The following is a 22863-nucleotide window of genomic DNA, read 5'->3' on the forward strand; positions in this document are numbered from 1 at the left end:
TAGCATGCATATTTAGATTCCTGGAGAGACATTCTATCAGTCAATCTATCATAACCCTTTAACAGCGTTTGATTAATACATTTTATTTTTTTATTTTTTATCGTTTTTTTCAAGACAGGGTTTCTCTGTAGCTGATTGATTAATACATTTAACAGTACGAATTTTCTCAGACAATGTCTCAGCACCCTTTGTCATTGACTGGGTTTTGTTTGTCAAATTGGCTGTATCCTTCTCCAGAGTGTTGAATTTTCCTTTTAGTTGATAACTATCAGTCTGTAAAGACTGTATCATTTTTAAAAGAGTCTCATATTTGACTGGGTTTTGTTTGTCAAATTGGTTGTATCCTTCTCCAGAGTGCTGAATTTTTCTTTTAGTTGGTCATTATCAGTCTGTAAAGACTGTATCATTTTTAAAGTGCCTCATTCTTGGCCCTATTCTCAAACTATGTTTTTAAAGACATGATATGAAGGACATGATAAAATATGAAGGACAAATAGAGGGATGTAGGAAGGAAATCATATAAACCTTACATAACATCGTACATGGCATAAGTAAAAAGGCTATTGAACCCCTGGATGGTTAAATTGTCCATCATCTTGTCCTTTTAAATTATAAATTTATAATTTATATTTTAAATTATAAATCTTACCTGCGGTTGAGTTTGAGGTGGAGTAGGTGCAATAACCGTTACCTGCCAGTAGGTGTCGCGCCACACTTGTAGCGGTGAGGCTGGCTAAAAGATATGCTCAGATTAAAGCTAAACGATATGCTCAGATTAAAAACAGTTATTTAGTGTAAATCACAGACTGTGTGCACCGTGGAGGTCCCTGATTGGTCAGCGGCTGCACAAACCCAAATGCCAAACAGAGACAACCGGGGAAGCACCGGAATACTGGACCCAGAAGCCAGTTGAGACGTTTAAAGAGAAAATAAGAAGAACCGTGTCAGGCAGCTACTCAGGACCGCTGCACGGGAATTCTATACTCAAATGAACTGTGTGGAGCCTGACAGCAGCTGGTTAGAGCTGCTAGAGACCCGAGCCCCACAAATCAGGCTCCAACTGTAGAAGTTAACTCAATTCAGGAAATAACCAGGCTAGCTAAAAGATAAGTTATATTTTTATTTATTATAAGGGGGCAACAGAATCTTTATGGGACCTGGAAAAAAATGTGTTAATTGTCAAGTCCTGGGAGAGGTAGCTACATCATTTGTTGTCCAGTCTCTCTGTGTAATGGGAGAATGCAGGGCTTATCTCAAGTCCTGCCTGGCTAGAGGAGTCTGTAAAGCTGGACCATCTAAACTAGCCACCTCAAAATTGTCCTGAATAGTTTGTAGTCCAAAGCCAGTCTCTGGGTGGTGTTTGTCATCTTAGTGACATTGTCATCGTCCTGGTGGAAATGTCATTGTGGGGCCCCATCATCCTTTTGGAGACTTCAAAGGTTGTTGTTAAGCATGGTCATGGCTCACTGCAGAAAACTCAAATATTTTAAATGCCATATGCAGCAGATCTCAAAGAGGTTAAAGGATCAATACTTGTTATGTACATCCAGAATACAAAAACTTAATTGCTAGTTACCTGATAGAGACTCAAATCTGAAATCATGTATGGGAAGCTAGATGAAGCCTTTTTCTAGAATTAGTACTCTATATGACCATTAATACCATGACAGCTTAATGTATTTTTTTTTTTGTGGGCCTGGGGTTAGAACACAGGGGCCAGTGCATGCCCAGGAAGAGTTCTACTGTACCTTCCTATAGAGTCCCCCTTACAGTAAGTTTTTATGAGAAAAGGTTATTATAAAAAGATTTGTTTTCTGTCTTTCCATGAGATCTTTTTAAAAATATTTATTTATTTATTATGTATATAATATCCTGTGTACATGTATGCCTGCAGGCCAGAAGAGGGCATCAGACCTCATTACAGATGGTTATGAGCCACCATGTGGTTGCTGGGAATTGAACTCAGGACCTTTGGAAGAGCAGGCAATGCTCTTAACCGCTGAGCCATCTCTCCATGAGATCTTATAGCCATGTACTCTTGTCATTATAATGATGTGGCCTCCTGATCTGGGACTTCAGTTTCTAAACCCAAGCTAAATAAACTTCCTTACAAAGGACCTAGGCTCAGGTATTTTATTATAGTGTAGAATAGATCAAGATGTCTTCTTCTCAAGTAGGTTCTACAGTTAGAAATTTGGTAAGAATTCATACGTTTTCAGAGCTGTGTATGATGGTGTACACTTGTAATCCCACCACTCTGGAGGCAGAGACATGAAGATCAGCCACAAGTCTGAGGCTAGCCTGATCTACATCATGGGTTTCAGGGCAGTTAAGGGCAAGGTAGTGAGATCCTATCTCAAACAAACATATGCACATATTTTTTTCCTGCTGACTTCTGCCAGTTTTTCTAGGATTTTAATCTGTAGGTCCCAGAGTAAATGATGCATCCCAGAATCTCCTGGGTGGTTCACCAAATAGGAGAGAAAAAGATTTTTTAGTCCTCTGTGGTTTAAATTATATATATATATATATATATATATATATATATATATATATATATATATATTTACATAGGACTGTATATATGAAAGAATATAGTTTCTGGCATTTGAATACTTGATTCCTGGTTGATGGAGCTGTTTGGGAAGGACTGAGGTATGACCTCACTTGAGGAAGTATGTCATTAGAGGCAGGCTTTGAGAGTTTAAGGCCTCAATGTACTCCCAGTTGCTCTCTCAGATACTTGCCTGTGCTTCAGGTATGAACTTCAGCATCCTGCCCCCAGCCTTCTGTTTGCTGCCAGCTTCCCTACTGTAATGAACTTGGAATCAAAAGCCAAATAAACCCTTCCTTCTGTAAGTTGCTTTGGTCATTGTGTTTTTATCACAGCAATAGGAAGGAACTAATCTACTCTCATAATTTTTTTTAAAATTTATTTATTATGTATTAGTGTTCTGGGCACCAGATCTCATTATAGATTATGGTGTGAGCCATCATGTGTTGCTGGGAATTGAACTCAGGACCTCCAGAACAGCAGTGAGTTCTCTTAACCTCTGAGCCATCTCTCTAGCCCTCTACTCTCATAAATTTATACTTGGGAATATATCTGTAAGAAATAACCAATTGAACGTGTATGGTGGCTCAAACCTATAGTTTCAGCATTTGGAAGGTGAGGTGGGAGGATCACCATGTGCTTGAGTCCGAGAAGTCTCTGCCTCTCATGAAGTGGGCCTTACATCCAATAAGACACTGGCTGGTTACTCCTACAAGCTTTGTGCCACTGTGGCACTAGAAGAACTAGTCCACTTTGAACCTCACCTTAGGTGATTTTGGAGTAACCAGCATCGAAGTCTGTGAGAATTCTCTCTTGTGAAGTTTTGATTCCCCAGGATAGTCCTCTAGTCTTCTTCTGCTTAGGAGACAGAAGCAGCTCACTTCCAGTCAAATATAAAACAATTCTACTAGAACCCGGAGGGGCAACACTTGAGCCTGCTCTAAGAAGAGAAAGAGGGGGAACTGATGGCTCCACAGACACTCATTCAACCTTTCCATCATGACTTCCAATTGTAGGCACGCAGAATTGAAGGGTCCTTGTCCCTTCAATTCATGATTTGGCTACCACTTGATTTCAAAATCAACAGTTATTCAACAAAAGGGTAGTTCAATCTACTTTTTAAATTTTGTTTTTTTTTTTTTTCTGTTTGTTTGGTTTTTCTTGTTTTTTTTTTTAATTTATTTATTCATTATGTATACAACATTCTGCCTCGATGTATGCCCACATGCCAGAAGAGGGCACCAGATCTCAGTACAGATGGTTGTGAGCCACCATGTGGTTGCTGGGAATTGAACTCAGGACCTCCGGAAGAGCAAGCAGCCAGTGCTCTTAACCTCTGAGCCATCTCTCCAGCCCTGTTTGTTTGTTTTTTGAGACAGGGTTTCTCTGTAGCTTTTGGAGCCTGTCCTGGAGCTAGCTCTTGTAGACCAGGCTGGCCTTGAACTCACAGAGATCCACCTGTCTCTGCCTCCCGAGGGCTGGGATTAAAGGCGTGCGCCACAGCCACCTAGTTCAACCTACTTTTTAATGCTTTTAGTAATAAAGAACTCACAGTTCAGATTGTCCTAATTTTTGTCAAAAAGCTTATAGAATCTTTAGAATAAATAAAAACATAAAACGAAAAATAAATAAATAAAAGAAGTCTGAGCTACAGAATAAGACTGTGTCTCAGGGAAAAAAAAAGCAGGGCTGGAAACATGGTTCAGAAGTTGAGCATGCTTTCTGCTCTTCCAAGAGACCCAAATTTCGGTCCCATCCTCTAACTCCAGTGGATCTCTTCTGGATTCCAAGGATTCTTGCACTCATGTAAACATACTGCCTTTCCTTCACATAAAAACCCACAGCAGGCACATTTTAAAGATAAAATGTTTGAAGCATTCCCTTTAAGCAATATGACATCAATGCCTGAATGGCTGTGGTTGTCAATTCTTTCATAATTGCGCTGGGTCGTAGGAAGCACAGAAACCAACTAAAATCTACAGTCATTTAAAATGAATAATGTAGCATGGTTCTTAATGTTAGATCAACATATTATATATATGCTTTTGGTAGGCATATGTATAAATAATTTTAAAATATAATAGCAGTGGAATTATGAGGTAAGAAAGAATAAATCTAATAAAAGATGAGACTATTAATATGAAAAATATTATATAACTTTATTAAAATACATTTAAAGACATAAGTGGAGATGTTCCTTTATGGATAGGAAGGCTTTATCATAAAAGTACCTGCTTTTCCTAGTCAAATCCATAAACTCAATGTAACTCCAATAAAAATATAGATTTTTCCCTGGCAACTGACAATATGAATAAACAAAGCAGAGAAGTACAAATTAAGAAAAGATAGAGTAATTTCAATAAACAAGAGTGGGAAGAATTGATCCTTGGGGTACTAAAGCTTTTTAAAGATGCTGTAGTACTAACACAGGGTCTGCTTGAAAGAGACCAGAGAAGCAGTAATAGACACGGACATGCGACAATATGCAGCAGCAGTGGCTGGGGCTGACGGCACACACCTTTAATCCAGCACTGCACTGGAGATGCAGAGGCAGACTGATCTCTGAGTCTGAGGCCAGCCTGGTTTCCATAGTGAATTCTTGACCAGCCAGGGATACACGGTGGGATCCTACCTCAAATAAACAGAAAACAACAAAGAGCTATCAGTGGAGATAGGATGTAACTGATCGAAAAGAGTTGGATTTCTGACTTGAAAGCCAAGAGCACACCATGCATGATAGCTTATACTGCCTGAAATCCCAGGACTTGGGAGGCTGAGCTCGGAAGATCTCAAGTTTGTGGTTGGTCTGGGTGACAGACCCTGTTTCCAAAAACCAAAAAGAAAACAAGTAACAGACAAACAAAAGCAACCCCAAGTGGAGGAAAGGTCTAAATATGAATAGAAATACTTTGGAAGAAGATATAACCAGCGGTTTTTTTTTTCAAGATTGACAGGAATAACACAGGAAAGACTTTGTAAGACACAAAAGCGCTGACTACAACTTCATAGACAGCATTTCATATTAAGATGAAAATAGAACTTTATCGTGCTCAAAAAAACCCTCATAATTTAGAGAGACTTAACTGTTTAGGGAGAAAGGACCTGGAATTTGTTTTAAAGCGATCTTAGAACAGTGGTTCTCAACCTTCCTAATGCTGTGACCCTTCAATATTTTCTCGTGTTGTGGCAACCCCCAACCATAAAATTCTTTTTGTTGCTACTACATAGCTGTAATTTTGCTGTTATGAATCATAAATATCTGACAAGTGGAGTATCTGACATGTGACCCCCGTGAAAGGATCGCTTGACCGCAGACTGAGAACAAGAGGAAGCTCACGAGTGACACATCGTAACATGGACGTACCTCACTAACATGTCAAACAACGGAAACACACATTGTGATGCAATGTGAATAAAAGATAAAGTCATAAAAATAAATAACATTTTCCTGGGACGCATCTATCTATAGAAACCTCATACAGAAAAGCTCACAGTAAATTCAAAATTAATTCAGAATAGTGGTTATTTCTGTTAGGAAACTTATGAGGGGCCTGGAACTCAGAACACGAAGGAAACAAACATGTTGGGAATAAGGTTTGCTTACTGTATTTTTTATATTAAGGTGGTAGGTGCATGAGTACGCTATAGCATCCTTTAGATATTTTGTATGTAACCAAAAAATCATAAAGGGACACGGCAAAAGGAAGAGAAGAGGCTCAAGGTATACACCAGGGGAGTCAGTGATGGTTGAACATGTTTCTGTTCTCATTGAGAAGATAGGGATGCCTTGTCACAGTGTGCTAGACTGAGAACATCGATTCCTTTCAGTTCATCATAAAGACAGGTGCTATGAAGCATGGGCTCTAGCAGATGTCGGAGGAGGTCCTATGTATCAAAGGATCCAGGTGAAGAAGCTGAGTCCTGCACCCTGCTTTTCCTTCTCCCTACTTGTTCATGAGTTCAGAATGGTTTCCAGGTTTGTTTGGTTTTTTCATTTTGATGGTGTCGGTGGTCAAAGCCAAGCCCTCATACATGTTAAGCAAGTGTTCTACCACCAACTCCACCTATAACCCTAGATTTACATTCCTAACTTTTTAGAAAAAGATTACTTTATGTATATGATGTTTTGCCTGCATGAGCGTATGTGTTCCAAATGTGTGCCTGGTGCCCAAGGAGGTCCTGGTCAGAGAAGGCATTAGATCCCCGGGAAGCAGAGTTATAAATAAGGGAGTGAGCCATATTTATAACTACCATGAGGTATTTATAAATACCATGTGGATATTGGGAATTGAACCTGGATCCTCTGCAAAGGCAACAAGAGTTCTTAGGCACAGAGCCATCTCTCCAGCCCCTATGCTTGCTTTTGTTATTGTTGTTGAGAGAGGGTTTCGCTGTGTAACAGCTCTGGCTGTCCTGGAACTTGCTTTGTAGATCAGGCTGGCCTTGAACTCACAGAGATCTGCCTGTTTCTGCCTCCTAAAGACATGTGCCATCACCACCTGGCAAGGTTTGTATTTCAAATGAGCGTTGTTCAGAAAATGGTATTCAGTGTGGGGCTGGTCGTGCCTTTCCTCCAGCTTTGTAAAGTGAGTTGATGTCTCCGGGAAAGAGCTACAGTAGTGTGAGTGTGAAGGACCTGATACCTGCCACCTCTCCCCGGTTTCCCAGGCAACTGAGAAGAGCATCAGTCAGGCTCACCCCTCGTGAGGAGTGGTACCTATTTACTCCGGTGCCTGACTCCGGAGAAGAAGAGCGCTGTGTGTCAGCTTCCTGTTCAGTTAAGCAGCAGACAAGACACTGCTGCCCCTCCTGATGTCACAATCTCTTTGACAACTCCAATTTCTGACTTCCTTGTTGCCTTCCTGGGAGAGTCCCTGGCTCCTTCCGCCCTTCTTGGGGAATCCCCATCTTCCCCCTGGTCTCCTTGGTGGTGGTGGGGAGCATCTTCTGCCTGGCCTTCTTGTGGAGCCCACAGTAATGGAAGTGGGTGGCAAGCTGATCCTGTACCAGGTCCACAGTGCAGCTGCCGCTGGCTTCTGAGGCCATAGCTACTGGAATCCAGCACCTGGAGTGAGCTATTTCCGACTTTTCTCACGAAAACTTAAGTGTTAACTTAGTGTTTCCAGATCTGAAAGAGACCAAAGAGAATCACAAGGCTTACCACTCTTCCCAGACCTAGCATCTGCCGTTTCTCCCCATCAGGTCCTCCCCGACACAGGCTGCAATTGGTTTCTGTCACCTTTTTTTTCATTTACCATGTTGCAGTGCTAAACTGATGTCACTCCTTGCATCTGCCAGCTCCTGGGACACCCTCTAATCCAGTTTCAGAGAGAAACCTATTACGATCACTAATACTACCTGCTAATTGACGACTCAGTTTGTGCTAGGCCCTGCCTGTTACGAACACTAGACGCATACTCATTCTACACTAATGGAGTCCTAATGAAGAATGAGAAATTCAAGGTTCAGCGGGGCTAAGTGACATGCTCAGGTAACCCAAATGCTAATGAGTGAAGAAGCCAGGGTATAAACTCAGTCTTCTCCGGAAGCTTTCAATTACTGGAGCTACAGAGACTACCTCCTGAAGTCCTTATACAGACACTGGCTGACACTTTACCCCCTCCAGGCCCGCCTGTATCTTACAGCGTATGACAGCCTCCTTGACTTGATAAAAGCCACCATCCCGGCCTCTGCCATCCACATAGTACATGAATCGGAGTTCCGGCGGGTAGGCGGCTCTGGTCAGACCGGATAGCAGGGGTATGGTGCAACCCTCCGCCCCCGGGGCCTCCGTCAGGGCCTGCAGCATCTGGTACTTGCACCAGGGGTCCCGGAGGAAGCCTGGGGTGATGAGTAGCACACGGCAGTGACTACTACTCAGGGCCTGGCAAAGTTCAGAAACAATGGCGCCACCTGGAGTTGCATCCCGAAGCTGCAGGAAGCAGCGTAGGCTGGCTTTGCTACTCTCCAAGTAGGAGACCAGCTCCTGGGCGGCCTCTAGGTCCTCCTCACTGTGGCACACGCAGACGTCATAGTCTTTGCTCCAGCGGCCACTGCTGCAGCTGGTGTCCATGTGTGTTGGTGGCAGGGTAGGAGACATTCCTGAGCTGCAGCTCGGGGGTGAGCTGTGGCTCGGGGGTGAGCTGCGGTTGGAGGGTGAGTCGTGGCTCGTGGGTGGAAGACCGTCCTGTGTGGCTTTCTGTGAACCATCACTTGGGTGGCTTTCCTGGGGGGCTGGCATCTTCTTAGGCTTCTTCAACAAAGCCTGCCTGAACCAGTCTACAGGGGGGGAAACAGAGCTGAGACTTGCTGCCTGCAAGTTGAAGCCCCACCCCCAAGGAAAATGGGCGGGACTCTATCAGCTTCACCTTACCCGCTGTCCTACTGCCTACTGCCTTGCTGTTAGGCACACCCCTGAGGTCTTGCCTAAGAGTTCCTGCTATATTTAAAGGTTCCCCAATACTGAGAAAATTCTGGCTAGGCAGTGGTGGTGAACGCCTTTTATCCCAGCATTTGGGAGGCGGAAGCAGGCAGATCACTGTGAGTTTGAGGCCAGCCTGGTCTACAGAACTAGTTCCAGGACAGAGAAACCCTGTCTCTCGGCGAGGAGAAAAAAATTAAGAAAAGAAAAGAAAAAAACAGGGCGGTTTTAATGGAGTCACCCTGGTGAGGGAGTGTTTGTTATAATCTAGCTACCCAAGAGGCTGAGACAGTGAGGGGTAATTCAAAGCCAGACTGGAAAAAACAATAAGATCATCATAGAAATAAAGTAAAATTTGCTGTGCATGATGGTGCATGCCCTTAATTCCAGCACCTGAGAGGCAGAGGCAGGTGGATCTCTGAGTTCAAGGTCAGCCTGGTCTACAGAGAGTTCCAGGCCAACCAGAGCTGCAAAGCAAGACCCTCTCTGAAACATAAAATAAAATTTTAAATTAGAATAAAACAATTTATTTGATTATAAATTAATTTAATTATAAAAAGAAATATAGATGGCCTTGTTCTGTTGTAGATCATCTGCTATCTGCTACCCAGAGGCCACCTTAATTAGAAGGCTCTGCAGAGTAGTCAACTGCCTATGTGAGCGGACATCCTCAGACGGGGACTAATCAGGCCCAAGGCCCAAGGAGGGGAACTGATCAAGGTAAGAATGGAAAGGGTAAGGAAAATGGGTACAGTGATATATGCCTGTAATCCCAGAATTTGGGACATAGAAACAGAGGACCGGAAGTTTAGGGTCAACCTCTACTACAACCGTAAGTTCAAGGCAGCCTGGTTAATACAATTGAGTAGCTAGGTAAGGGGAAAAAGGGCCAAAAGGGCTGGAATCTGTTGTGTTGTTCAGAGGCCGAGGGCTGCTGGTCTGAGCTCCCGGGGAACATGGAAGCCACACTTGCCAGGCCCCAGATCTGACTGCAGACCTGTCATGCCGCTTGCTCTGTGACCTTAAGCAAACTGGTCTAGGTCTCCATTTCCTCATCTATCAAGTGAGTTTGTGAGTTCTTGAAGGTAAATTGTAAGTACTCCATAATATTACAACTCAGCTGTACTGGGGATTGTTACATTTTTTCTTTCCTTGTTTCCTTTCTCTGACTAGTTCTGGGGAAGGATTCAGATGTTGAGATACACCACGTTAAGCCTTCTGCACATGGTTGTCAGGCCAATAGGCTGGAAAGCATCTGAAACAAAGGCCTGCAGAACCCATCACGCGTCCCTTATTCCTCCCTCTCCTCGCAGCTTTGGGTCCTCTCACCAGCAGCTCTGCTCCCCATCACCAGACTTTCCGCATCTCTCCTCTGCATTTGGAAGAGTCCCTCTTCTCACCTCAGCAGTAACTAGGAGACAGGCTCCACTCACCAGCTATCTTGTCTCGAGGCTTCTTGGACTGAGTGGAAGAGGTTGGGATGGAGGAGGATGAAGCCATAGTGCAGGCCTCCACACTAACGCTGGAAGAGCAGGCATTGGGGGCGTGGCAGGATGAGAGAGAGCCATGGAGCAGCCATCCTGCAAAGGACAGAATCACAAAAGTTGTACTTACCTACCTGGAAGTTCTGATTTTCTCCTAATCCCTAATGGCTCAGTCTCTAACCAGGTCCATGGGACCAGGGAAATGACCCAGATCTGTGAAGTGTGATCAGACTTACAAGGTACAAACTTGGTCGAGTGACTGTTCTCTGCTTCAGCTGGCCAGGAATGCATCTGAGACCTAGGAAAACAGAGAGGACAGGCAGCTCTTTAAGAGGACTTCCTGTGTCAATCAATGCTGAAACAGGAGAGGGACTGGCTATTTGGACAGGTAGATGAGTGTTAAGCAGTAGGAATACTTGAGGCAAGTCTTGCTACATTTTCTCTGTCTTTCTTGCCCTAACTCCATCCACCCACTCACCTAGCCCTTACCTGTCAGCTAGGGAAACAATGTCATAAAACACTGAAGACTGCCAACTTCATGTACATTGCCCAGATTTGTACCTCATGCTGATCATGGCCTTCAGTAATCTTTCTAGGCTTTGGTGTCTCCATCTGTGATGCTAGAAGCTGCAACTCAGCGTTACCATGTGAACAACATGAAGTAATTTATGTAATGTACTAACTGCACCTCGTGTGTAAAAAATTGTTAAAGTATTGTGGATTAGTATGTCCTTATACAGATGTGGCAGCATACTGTGGTCTCAGGTACACAGGAGGTTTAGGCAGGTGGATTATTACTATCTATGAGTTTGGAATAGCTTCAGAAATCTTTTGAGACCCTATTCCTCTTTTTGTTTTGTTTTGTTTTTAAGATAGGGTTTCTTTGTGTAACAGCTCTGGCTGTCCTGGAACTAGTTCTTGTAGACCACGCTGGCCTCGAACTCACAGAGATCCACCCGCCTCTGCCTCCCAAGTGCTGGAATTCAAGGTGTGTGCCACCAGTGGTCTTGAGATCCCATCTTAAAACAGTCGGGTGTGGTGGTACATGCGTGTGATCCCAGCACTCACAGGAGGACCGCTACAAATTACAGGTCAGCTTGGGCTACACAGTGAGTTCCTGGCTACCTAGGAATATATAGTGAGGCTTTGTCTCAAGTGATCTAGCTATGGGAGGGAATTTAGTCCTCAGTACTTTTGTTTTGATTTTTTTTAACTTATTTTTTATTTTTTGTTTTTTAAAGAGAAGGTTTCTCTCTGTGTCCTTGGCTGTCCTGGAACTCAGTCTGTAGACCCACCTGCCTCTGCTAGGATTAAGGTGGCACTGTCTGGCAGTCCTTAGTACTTTTAAAACCCAATCCCTAGTTCGAGTTTATCCTTTAGTCCTTAATTCTTTTAAATTGTGTGTGTGTGGGGGGGGTGCAAGCACATGGAAGAGAGAGAGAGAGAGAGAGAGAGAGAGAGAGAGAGGTGCAAGCACATGGTATTCCACATCCCATGTGTGGAAGACAAAAGACAGCTTTTAGAAGCTGATTCTCTCCTTCCAGTACAAGTTCTGGGGGTTGAATTTTGATAACCAGGTTAGCACAGCAAGCACAGCTACTCACTGTGCAATATTACCCTTCACGTGGGAGGAATATATTTGGTTTATAAGATTTAATATTATGACATTAATCTTCCCCAAATTGATCTTTAGTTCAGTGCTAGCTCTGATTAGCAGTTTTTTTTAAAAAAAATTATTTTTATTTTTATTTTGGGACACGTTATCAAATTGCTTCAGACTTTGTATGAAAACACAAAGGACCAAGAATGCTCTTCTGTGTTCTCTGCACACCACGAGGATAGAGTGGTTCTGATGCTGGAGCTCTCTTAGCTTTGGTTTTAGGGAGAAGACTCTATGGGAGCAGAGCCTATTCAAATGCAGGGGAGCCCTAGCATTCTCGAGGCAATTCTCCAGCTGAAGGATCGGGAGAGAGCTGGGTTTGGGAGCTAGGAATAATGAACACAGGGTTGCTTTCTGGTTTTTTGCTGGATCTGCAGCCGTCATATCAAAAATTTCCTCTGGGAATTCATACAGAAACAAATCTGTAGTCAGAAGTTTCAAAATTTTAAAAATGTAAATTTTGTCTGGCAGTGGTGGTACACGTCTTTAATCCCAGCATTTGGGATTAAAGTGCTGCAGAGGCAGGCACATCTTTGTGAGTTCAAGGCTAGCTTGGACTATAAAGCCAGTTTCAGGATAGCCAGGGCTACACAAAGAAACCCTGTCTTGAATAACAAAAAAAAAAAAAACAAAATAAATAAATTTTAAAACATGTAAGTGTGTGTTAGACATTAATGAACAAGTACCACAGTTCAAGGAACTTACAGTGCTGTGAGTTGAAGGCAGTGGTGACCAATCCTAATTGCTGGCCTGGTTAGAATGAGAATGCCAGAGACTAGCAAGGCACTCCCATGCCGGTATTTGTGAGGCTGCTCCCTGAGATGATTGGAACACAGAGCACTGATGTAACGAATGCACCAATCCCTTCCTGGATTCATGATCTAATGCCATGACATAATGCGTGAAGGCGGAAGTGTATCCTAGCCGAGAAAAGCAGGCCACGGGAGGTGTGTTTTTCTGTCTCTCTGCTTCATAGCCACCATGACCGGAACTGCTCTGCTCCACCCCACTTCCCCCTCCGAAACCATGAGCTGGCCTCCTGTAGGGAATTCTGCAAGGTATTTGTCTGACTAATACAGGGCAAGAAGGAGAGGGATGAGTGCTGGAGTAGGAGTGTTGAAAGAGAGAAGCAACAGACGAGGCAGGAGGACACCTCGGTGGACTCTTCCTCAGTGGACTGCTGGTGTCAGCGTGAGCCTCTTTCCTTCCCTGTGTCTTGCTGGTTTCTGAGGCGGCTCTGCCGTGCCTCAGACCACTGGCAGGTTTGGAAAGCTCTTCCTGGTAAAGGGCTGCCATCTCTCCCCACCTTCAGGAAACCATTCAAGAAAATCTTCCATGGGCTGGAGAGATGCTTCGGTATGTAAGAGAGCTTCCTGCTCCTTCAAGACAAACTCAGCTCTGTACCCAGCTCCCCTGTGGGTCACCACTGCCTGTAACTTCTGCTGTCCTCCAAGGGTACCTCCCAACACATGGCATATACTTACACAGACATATGCACATAAATAAAACCAAAACAAATTTTAAAAATCACAAATAAAAGAATGTCTTTCTCCCTGGCAGTACACATAAGATCGCTTAACTTTGATACTCTCTAAAGATTTTTCTCAATTTTTGTTTTAATAGAAAATGTATTGTTTGCCCTTGATACAAACTGGAGAATAACTTAATTTTTAAAAATGATACTATAAAGTTTAAGATAACATAAAAATAGTATGAAAACAAAAAAAAATCATATAGTATGATATTCAACTTGAATATCCAGATGTAAGTTTTATGAAACAGGGCTGAGGGTAGCTTAGGGGGAGAGCAAGCACGTAACTGACACAGAGATATTTGCATTAGCCTACACTTAACATGCACAAAGCCCTGCGTGGATCCTTGGTACTGAAAGAAAAAAGGAGGAGGGGGAAGGGAGGAAGAGAGTGAAGAAGAGGACTAGGAGGAAGGAAGGAAGCAAGTAAGGTTTTTGAAATAACTTACCCTTTTATAGCACATCCTGATTTGATTCGGGGCAACTGCCTTTTTTTTTACTGCTTCAGAACAACAAAAACAAAAACAAACAAACAAAAAAAAAACTATGGCTGGACATGTAGCACTGAGGTAGAGTGCTTGCTTAGCCTGCACAGATGAGGCCTAGTGCCGAGGTCAGGGGAAGAAGGGTGAGAGAGAGGAAGAGGAGAAGAAGAAAAAGAAGCAGGGGAGAATTAAGTCAATAGTTTAACAGTATATCCATTGGAAGCAGGGATGGGTGGGTGGAGGGGGATATGCCCATTAACTGTCATCATGGAAAAGTGTAAGCATAAGAAATAACAGCATTTCTGACAGGATAATTGTGCAAGATGGCAGACAAGCTCCTGTAAGCATGTACTTCCCAGATAAAACCTCACGCACCTTCCTTTTTCATTGTAAGTTCTTTTGCAGCCAAGGCTGGGGAGCAATCAGACATGACTAAACTTTTTTTTTTTTTTTTTTTTTTTTTTATATTTATTTATTTTTTTTTTTATTATGTATACAATATTCTGCCTTGTGTGTATGCCTGCAGGCCAGAAGAGGGCACCAGACCCCATTACAGATGGTTGTGAGCCACCATGTGGTTGCTGGGGATTGAACTCAGGACCTTTGGAAGAGCAGGCAATGCTCTTAACCTCTGAGCCATCTCTCCAGTCCGACTAAACTTTTCCCAGATGCAGAGGGACAGTCACACACGTCGAGCAGATAAGATACTGAGTCCAGGCCTCCAGCTGGCAGATCTGATCACCAGCTCTGTCTAATCTGACTCACAGGGACTCACAAGAGGTCACGTTCCCTTTCTAAATGCGCATAAAGCAGAATGACACGCACCTCAGAGGCCCACTTTATAAAGAATGACACACATTTCACAGAAAGCTGGCAAGGAGCTCCCTCAAAAGAGAACCTGCTAGAGAACTGGGCATGGTGGCACACACCTGTCATCCCATTAGGGATTTAGGAAGCTTTGGCAGGAAGATCACTTCTAGTTCAAGGTCAGCCTGGACTACACAGTGAGTCCCAGGCTAGCTTGGGATATAAATTGAAAACCCTCCTCAATAAAACAAAACAAGACCGATAAATAAACACACACACACACACACACACACACACACATGCACACGCACACACACACAAAAACAAACAAAAACAAAAACAAAAAAAACAACCCCACTTGAGAAAAACAAAGACACTCCTGGAGATTCTTATTGGGTGGTTCAGAAGAGAAACCTAAGTTTTATGAGTTTTCTAGAAAAATCTGATGCATGGAAGCATGAATTTAGATGTTAAACTATATATATGTATATGTATATATACACACACTTGTGATATTTTATGTGTATATGAATATATAATATACATGCATATATATATAAAATACACATTATAATATATATTAAGACACACACATGTGTGCACACTTACACAATACTAATACATTTTCTAATTTTAAAAGCAAATAAATTGCTGATATTTATAATCAGTGAAATTTACTTATTTATTTTTATTTTGGGGGGAGTTAAGGTAGGGTCTCTTCTAGCACACCTGGCCTCCACTCACTCTGTAGCCCAGAATGACTCTGAACTATAGATCTTCCTGCCTCCACATTCCGTGTGCTGGGCTTACATGCCTGTGCCTCCTGTCCTGACTAGCAGTGAATAAATTAAAAGTGCCCATCAAATTCTGTGATTGCTTCTCGGAAATAAACTCCAAACTACTTTCCATACTACAATATGTAAGTTCTAAAGACTAAAAATGCCAAAAAGTGTGTGTCCACGTGAATAAAAGCATCTACTATTTTAAACTTAAGAATAAATGCAAAGGTTTTTCTGGGTATTGTGACCCCATGCCTGTAACCCTGGCATTTGGAAGATTAAGGAAGGAGGATTGTGAATTCCTCAATGACAGAAAATATAAACACTTAGCTGTATTTTAGTTATATAGAAACATATCCTACCAACCAAAAAGGAGTCATAGCATACTTAATATTGCCATATTTTTCAAACTGGCTCTTGGTATGCTTCAGTTTCTTAGTTCAAAAACATTGCCTTTGCTTTGCTAATATATTATGTATGTTCTAAATATATATGCCTAAATGATGTGCTTGTTTTGTACTTATTATGCTGTGAATTTTGTGTAAATATGCAGGTAGTTAATATAGATTGTGTCAGCAGCATTCAGGAGGTAGAGGCAGGAAGATCTTTGCATGTGTTTGTGTAAGGCCAGTGTGGTCTACATAGTGAGTTCTAGACCAGTCAGACCTGCAGAGTAGAAACCCTGTCTTATAACACCAAACCATCTGGTGGTGGTGGTGATCACCTTTGATTCCAGCACTCAGGAGGCAGAGGCAGGCAGATCTCTGAGTTGGATGTCAGCCTGGTCTACAAAGCAAGTTCCAGGACAGCCAGGGCTACACAGAGAAACCCTGTCTCGAAAAAACAAAACAAAATGAACAAACAAACCAAAACCTGTCTTTAGGCATTAGTTACCCCTGGAGCTTAAAAATGGCTCTCCCCCTCCCTTTTTTTAAGTAGTGCTGGAGATAGGGAATCTAGCTCATTGAAAGCACTCTACCGCTAAGCTACATCTCACAACTCCAATGAGGGCTTCTAATACACTTTTAAAAGGCGCTGTAGGTAAAGGTTGTGAAAAGTACCTACTATCTTAAAGACAAGTGCTGACCTGCGCACTACCGGAGTCGTAAGGATTTACTGTAAAGCAGCGGCAGCTGAGGCAGAACGACTGATGGGGAAGGGAAAGCAGACAATATAAAACCTGAGTGTTGCTATACAGACCTGCATCCCAACCATCTCCTGCCTTACACAATGGTGACACCGAGGTTCAGCAGAGAAAAATGATGGTCTTTCCACCTTGTCCTCCTATTTTGAGATAGGGTTTGTTTTAGCCCAGGCTGGCCTTCAACTGCCATGTAGCTGAGGACGACACTGAGCTTCTGGTCCTCCAGCCTCCACTTCTGAAGTGCTGGGACCATCGGCAAGGGCTATGGAGCCCAGTTTTATGCCATGCTGGGGACCAACACACGGGTTTGTGCATTCTAGGGAAGAGTTCTACCAACTGAGCTACACCACCAGCTCCAGAGCAAAGGTACTCTTTGCAATCCATAGCATTAGGTCTCCTTAGTACTGTGGGGAACTTTAATCTCAATCTACATCTCATGACACACAAACTAAATTTCAAATAGGTATTAGAGATAGCGGTGACTAGCAAGACAATAAAGATCTTATAGGAAAACATATGACATGATTTATGACTTTGGAGTAGACAAAACAAAAAAAAATATTGAGACATGGCCTCATTTTGTAGAGGCTGGCCTAAAATGCAAATGTATCTAACGAATGCCTTAACTTCCATAGGCTGCTGAGAGACATGAATGGAGAGAAGACTTGAACAGTCATCTCACAGAAGGGATATTCAAATGATCAGCAGACAGAAAGATAGATGCTCAGTTTACCGTCCTTAGAGAAATGCAAATTGAAACCTCAGGGCATCAACACTGGGCAGTCAGCAGAAACAGCTACTAGGAGAACACTGGCTGGAGCGTAATAAGGACAGAAGAGTGAGCCTGCACACACTGCTGCTGGGAGTGCGGGGCTAACCCAGGCTGGCTGGCCTTGAACTTACCTCCTCTCTGCTTCACTGTGCTGGGAGTACAGGTGTCTGCTATGCTACCCAGGAAGCACAGCCTTCTTCTTCTTCTTCTTTTTTTTAAACTTAAAAAATATTAATATCTTTGGATGTTTTGCCTGTGTGTATGTCTGTGTATCACTTTCCTGCCAGGTGTCTGCAGAGGCCAGAAGAAGGTATCAGATCCATGAGGGTTCTGAAGACCGAACCAGGGTCTCCTCTAGAAGAGCACCCAGTGCTCTTAACCACGGAGCCTTTGCTCTAGCACCAAAGCACAATTATATTGGAAAGATGCTGCACACTATATAATCAAACCGAGCAATCACACAAAAGTCACACTACTCAAAACAAGCCAAAGATGAAAACAAGCATGTCCATCAGTAAAATGGATAAACAATATGCAGTCCATCTTTTTGACAGAATATTATACATCATACACACGCACATACAAAGACTTACTGTTCAGGATGCAGGTTACACAAACAAGCCTGTGAAAAGTGGTTTGGCGGGACTCAGGATCTGTGCACTTTTCCATATGTTTGTTACGTATTGTTTCTTAAAGTCTGAAAACAAAGCAGGCAAGATTTCCACTGAGTCATTCCCGGGTAGGTGTGTCAGCTAGAGTATTCCCTACTTCCTTCTCTAGTTGGCACTTCTCGGGTTTCTAGATTACCTGCCACCCAGTGGACCTAAGTCCGAACTATTACTACACCCCCTTGGTTCTTGGCATGACAGTCGTCCCTGGTAGATGCCCATTAAGTGACTGTGGTAGCAACAGAACACCGCCAGAGTCAAGCCCAAGAGCAGGAGCCAGGTTGTGACCAGAGCAAGACTGCCAGGAGCCGGAGAGAGCCACCTGATGCGGCCAGGCTGCTGAAGCCCAGCCGTACTAAGGGCCCCGCGCCCGCTGCGGTGCCACAGGAAGGTGGCGGCTTTCCGGGAGTGCTGGACGGCGGGTTGGAAGGGGCGGGGCAGGGAAGCGGGTGTCCCCAGGAAAGAAAGGAGCGACTCCCAGGGCCCGGCCGCCCACCGCCCTGCATCCCCGCGTCCCCACCGCCCGCTCACCCGCGCGACCCCGCGCTGCCGGCTGCAGGCTAGGCCGGGAAGTGCCAGCGCCCCGGCTCCCGGAAGCTCCTCGGCCGCCGCCCTCCTGCCCGCACCAGCCGCCCTCCTGCCCCGGCCCGCCCGCCCGTGTGCCCGCCCGACCCTAGAGGGCGCTCGCCCGTCCGCGTTGCCCGGGCTTCACCCACCCGCTGCTGAACCCTTGCGCCGGAGTTCCCCAGGGTCGCCGTGAAGTCCTCAGCCCAGGTTTGCCCCCGTCTGAGGCGTGGGAACGAGGAGAAAACTCCTCCAGCAAGGGAGGCACAGAAAAATGAGGCATTTTCCTGAAGGTCTCTCAAGGTAGGTTAAATGGTACCAAGGAGGTGGATATCTTTATGGAAGGAGGGTCCCATTAATGTGACGCCCACAGCCTGGAATCAGCCTTGCCAAAAGTGTTTGCCCTCAGGGCAGGGATTTCCGGATGGACATTCAACTGCAGTTCCGAAGTACCAAACTACTGGGGGTTGGGGGCAAGCGGTTAGTCAAGACGTTGGCAAGTCCTGGTGAAATACTTAAGTTCTTTGCCCCTACTTCCTATAGTTCTTGCTGTGAACTTTGTGACCCTCCAAGGGACTAATACAGCATATCCTTCCACAGAAGTCTTATTAAAATGTTAACCTCAGACTGGGCGGTGGTGGCGCATGCCTTAATCCCAGCGCTCGGGACACAGACAGGCGAACCTCTGAGTTCCAAGACAGCCAGGGCAGTTACACAAAGAAACCCTATCTCGAAAAACAAAAGTAAACAAACAAAGTCAACCTGAAAACAAAACACATGAAATTCTGGCAGGTGGGAGTTTAATGGGCAGGTGTAAGGCCTTATCTACCCCTCCAGACTGATTTTTCTCTCCAGCCAGTCAAAAAGGATAACTTGGTCTGAGGGAGATAGTTTGTGCTGTGGGGACTGTTCATGAGAGATCTTTCTAGATTTACTCATCAGAATTGCACTCTCTGGTTGCTGATGTTGAAAGAGATGAATATTCATCAGGAGAGCACTGGCAACAAGAATTCCTGGAAAGAAGTTGTGTCTGCAAACACGGATTGATTAGACCTGTAGTGATGTGGAGAGGTTGGGATGTTGCCTGTCCAGAGGCTAATCACCTTATCTCGGCTCACTTCAGGGCAACCCAAAAGCTAAGGATGTCATCAGATAACATCTGAGGCCTTTAGGAAAGCTTCTCCCATCATTACATTGGCTTGATTTATGCATTTGTCCTGTAAAACTTCAAAACTTTGTGAAGCTATTTCCACATTGGAACATGTAATTCGGGGTAACCTACATCTGTGTTCTTGAGCCTTGGCCACTCAAATATGGCTCAAGAATAAACACTTATTCCCTTTACGGAAAGAGCTGTCCTGTGTTTTTGTTGTCAGCATCATCATCGTCGTCTGTGTGTGTGTGTGTGTGTGTGTGTGTGTGCCCCACAGTTGCTCACACTTGGTGACCACTTTTGCTCTTGGCGAGGACATCTCTATTCTCCCTCTGCCTAGCTGTGTTTGTAAACAAACAAAACAAAACAAAACCCTCTAGCCAGGCTCAGTTCTGCCATTAGGAAAGTCTTTTTTCCTCTTTTGTTTGTTTTTGAACATAGGGTCTCCAATAGGCCTAGGCTAACCTCAAATTATATAACCTTTAAATTATATATTGCTATATAACTTAAATGACCTTGGATTTCTCTGATCTTCCTGCCTCTGACCCCAAACTCTGGGATTACAGGTTTAGGCCACTTTACCTGGCCAGGAAAACCCTTTAAAAAAGAAACTGAGGCTGAAGAGTGGTTAAGAGCACCTCCTGCTCTTCCAGAGGACCTGATGAGTCCCAGCACCCTCATCAGGTGGCTCACAATTGGCTGTAACTCCAGCTTTCCAACTTCCTCTTCCGACCTCTACTCCCCCGCCCCCACAGCATAAATGCACAGACAAAATACAAATCTTAAACATTATTACTATTGCATATGTATAGGTCAGAGGACAGCTTTTGGGAGTTCTCTTCCACCTTGTTGAGGCAGGATCTCTCCTTTTTGCCATGCTATGTACTGGCTCTTTCTCTACTTCCCTTCTTGACAGACTGAATCCTGGGAATACTGACATATGTAACCATACCATGGTTTTTTTTGTTTTTGTTTTTTTTTTTTTTTAATTTTGGTTCTTGGGATTTAAATTAAATTGTTGGGCCCAAATAGTGTTTTGAGCCCTTGGAAAGCCTTTTTAAAAAATATTCATCTATTTATTATGTATACAATAGTCTGTCTGTGTGTATGTCTGCAGGCCAGAAGAAGGCACCAGACCCCCATTACAGATGGTTGTGAGCCACCATGTGGTTGCTGGGAATTGAACTCAGGACCTTTGGAAGAGCAGGCAATGCTCTTACCCTCTGAGCCATCTCTCCACCCCTTGGAAAGCCTTTTAAGTTCTGCCCTCTCCAGTCCTTCCCAGAAATCCCTTTGCCTTGGCCCTACCTCTCATTGCAGTATAGATTCCCTGGGGCCAGGGAAGGACCTTTGGGGTCCAGCAGGAATGCTTAGATGGACACTCAGACTACAGGACAAGCTCCGGGATGTCTGGGTTTGGGGGCAAAGTTGAGGTCTTGGTCCAGCTCCTCACATAGTTTAAAGGGCAAGACAGATGTAATCATAGTTTAAAGGGCAAGACAGATGTAATCACATGCTCATAAAGGCCTTCCCATGGGATCAAATTAAAGTCCTGCAAGAACAGAAGATTCCCTACGCATTAATATTTATAGCACCTATTTCTTTGGACCCTTAGCTATACCAGAATCACTATGGGGTACCTAAAGAGCTACCATCCAGGGCTAACCAATTAATTCTCTGGCCTGACTGACCCCAGGGGCTAAATAAAGCCTGTTCGCTATGCTCCTGACAAGTCCCCCCTAACATCTCAGTACTACCTGCTGAAAGCTTTTCTGTTGCTTACTGCCTCATGCGTGGCTCTCTCCAAACCACACACAGACTTAAGGTCTCCCAGCTGGCCCCTCTCTCCTGAGCCCTCCGTGATATGATGTCTGTTAGGAATTTTTCCTAGAGCGCTTTTTGCCGACACAAAAATTCCAATTAGGCGAAATCACAACAAGCCAAATTAAGAAATATCCAGGTTTAATGGGATTCCTGAGGGGAAGCAGGAGGTCGCAAATGAGACGGAGGGGGGGTGCACGGGGATGGGGACAACACCATGAGGGGACCTTCCGGGGAAGTAGACTGGGGAAGTGGTCAAGATTTTGGCAGGCTAGTCTTGACACTCCTTCCAGGGAGGGGTCAAGGCTTGGTGGGCACAGGGATGGGGCCTCCAAAGATGGAGGCAAGAGACAGGGGCTTGGGACTTACAATGTCTACCTCTACCTTTTAGTTTTCATCCTCTCCAAAGGACTTTTGATGGAGCCATTTTCCCAGGAAGCTCTATCCTAATACACTCCATCTATGCCTAAAGCTGCAATCCATGGTGACCTCTGACCCGCTGGGTGCTGAGTTCAGCTGGCATGTGACATTTCTTCTGGTGCCTACTTCTTGGTTTTCATGATTCTACATTCCTGGATTTTCTCCTGCCTCATGAGTCCCGTCAGCATTGATTCAGGTTTCTCTAAGCGCCAGTGGGTCCCTCCAGCTCTCGTGTTCTCCCTACCTCTCCACTCTCCTTTGATGATGCTGTTCTGTGGCCTCTCTACAGCCCAGACTGCCCACCCCATTGAGTCCAGGCACCCATGACTGGGGTGGGATGTCCTTCTGTATATGCGTTGCGTTTATTGGTGGATGAATAAAGCTATTTGGACCAATGGCAGAACAGATATAGAGAGACAGAGTAGGTGGAGTCAAAGAGATGCCATGTTGCTGCTGAAAGAGAAAGACACCCACTAGAATCTTACCAGTAGGCCACAGCATCATGGTAATACACAGATTAATAGAAATGGGTTAATTAATATATAAGAGCTGGCTAGAAATATGAATGGACCACTGGTCAAACAGTGTTGGAATTAATAG

General features: G+C 44.2%; 1 protein-coding gene and 1 long non-coding RNA gene across 4 annotated transcripts; one reads left to right on the top strand and one right to left on the bottom strand.

Moving 5' to 3' along the window:
• Positions 1-4692: 4692 nt before the first annotated feature.
• LOC119809859 (TIR domain containing adaptor protein) lies at positions 4693-19213 on the bottom strand. 3 transcript variants are annotated; one of them, XM_038323035.1, is made up of 6 exons: positions 19022-19213; positions 18231-18334; positions 10696-10757; positions 10409-10555; positions 8198-8833; positions 4693-7682 (listed from the first exon to the last, which is right to left on the bottom strand). In XM_038323035.1, the coding sequence occupies exons 4-6, from the start codon at positions 10473-10475 to the stop codon at positions 7663-7665; spliced, it is 723 nt and encodes a 240-aa protein (XP_038178963.1). In that variant the 5' UTR covers positions 10476-10555; positions 10696-10757; positions 18231-18334; positions 19022-19213; the 3' UTR covers positions 4693-7662. The 3 variants fall into 3 exon arrangements, with proteins under 3 accessions (XP_038178963.1, XP_038178962.1, XP_038178964.1); XM_038323034.1 differs by lacking the exon at positions 19022-19213 and adding an exon at positions 18837-18949; XM_038323036.1 differs by lacking the exon at positions 19022-19213 and adding an exon at positions 18445-18612.
• LOC119809860 lies at positions 19023-20214 on the top strand. Its single transcript, XR_005284680.1, has 2 exons — positions 19023-19172; positions 19799-20214. It is a non-coding gene; the product is annotated as an uncharacterized LOC119809860 (long non-coding RNA).
• Positions 20215-22863: the final 2649 nt, after the last annotated feature.

The sequence above is a fragment of the Arvicola amphibius genome, chromosome 3, assembly GCF_903992535.2.
Source record: "Arvicola amphibius chromosome 3, mArvAmp1.2, whole genome shotgun sequence".
Lineage (NCBI taxonomy): Eukaryota > Metazoa > Chordata > Mammalia > Rodentia > Cricetidae > Arvicola > Arvicola amphibius.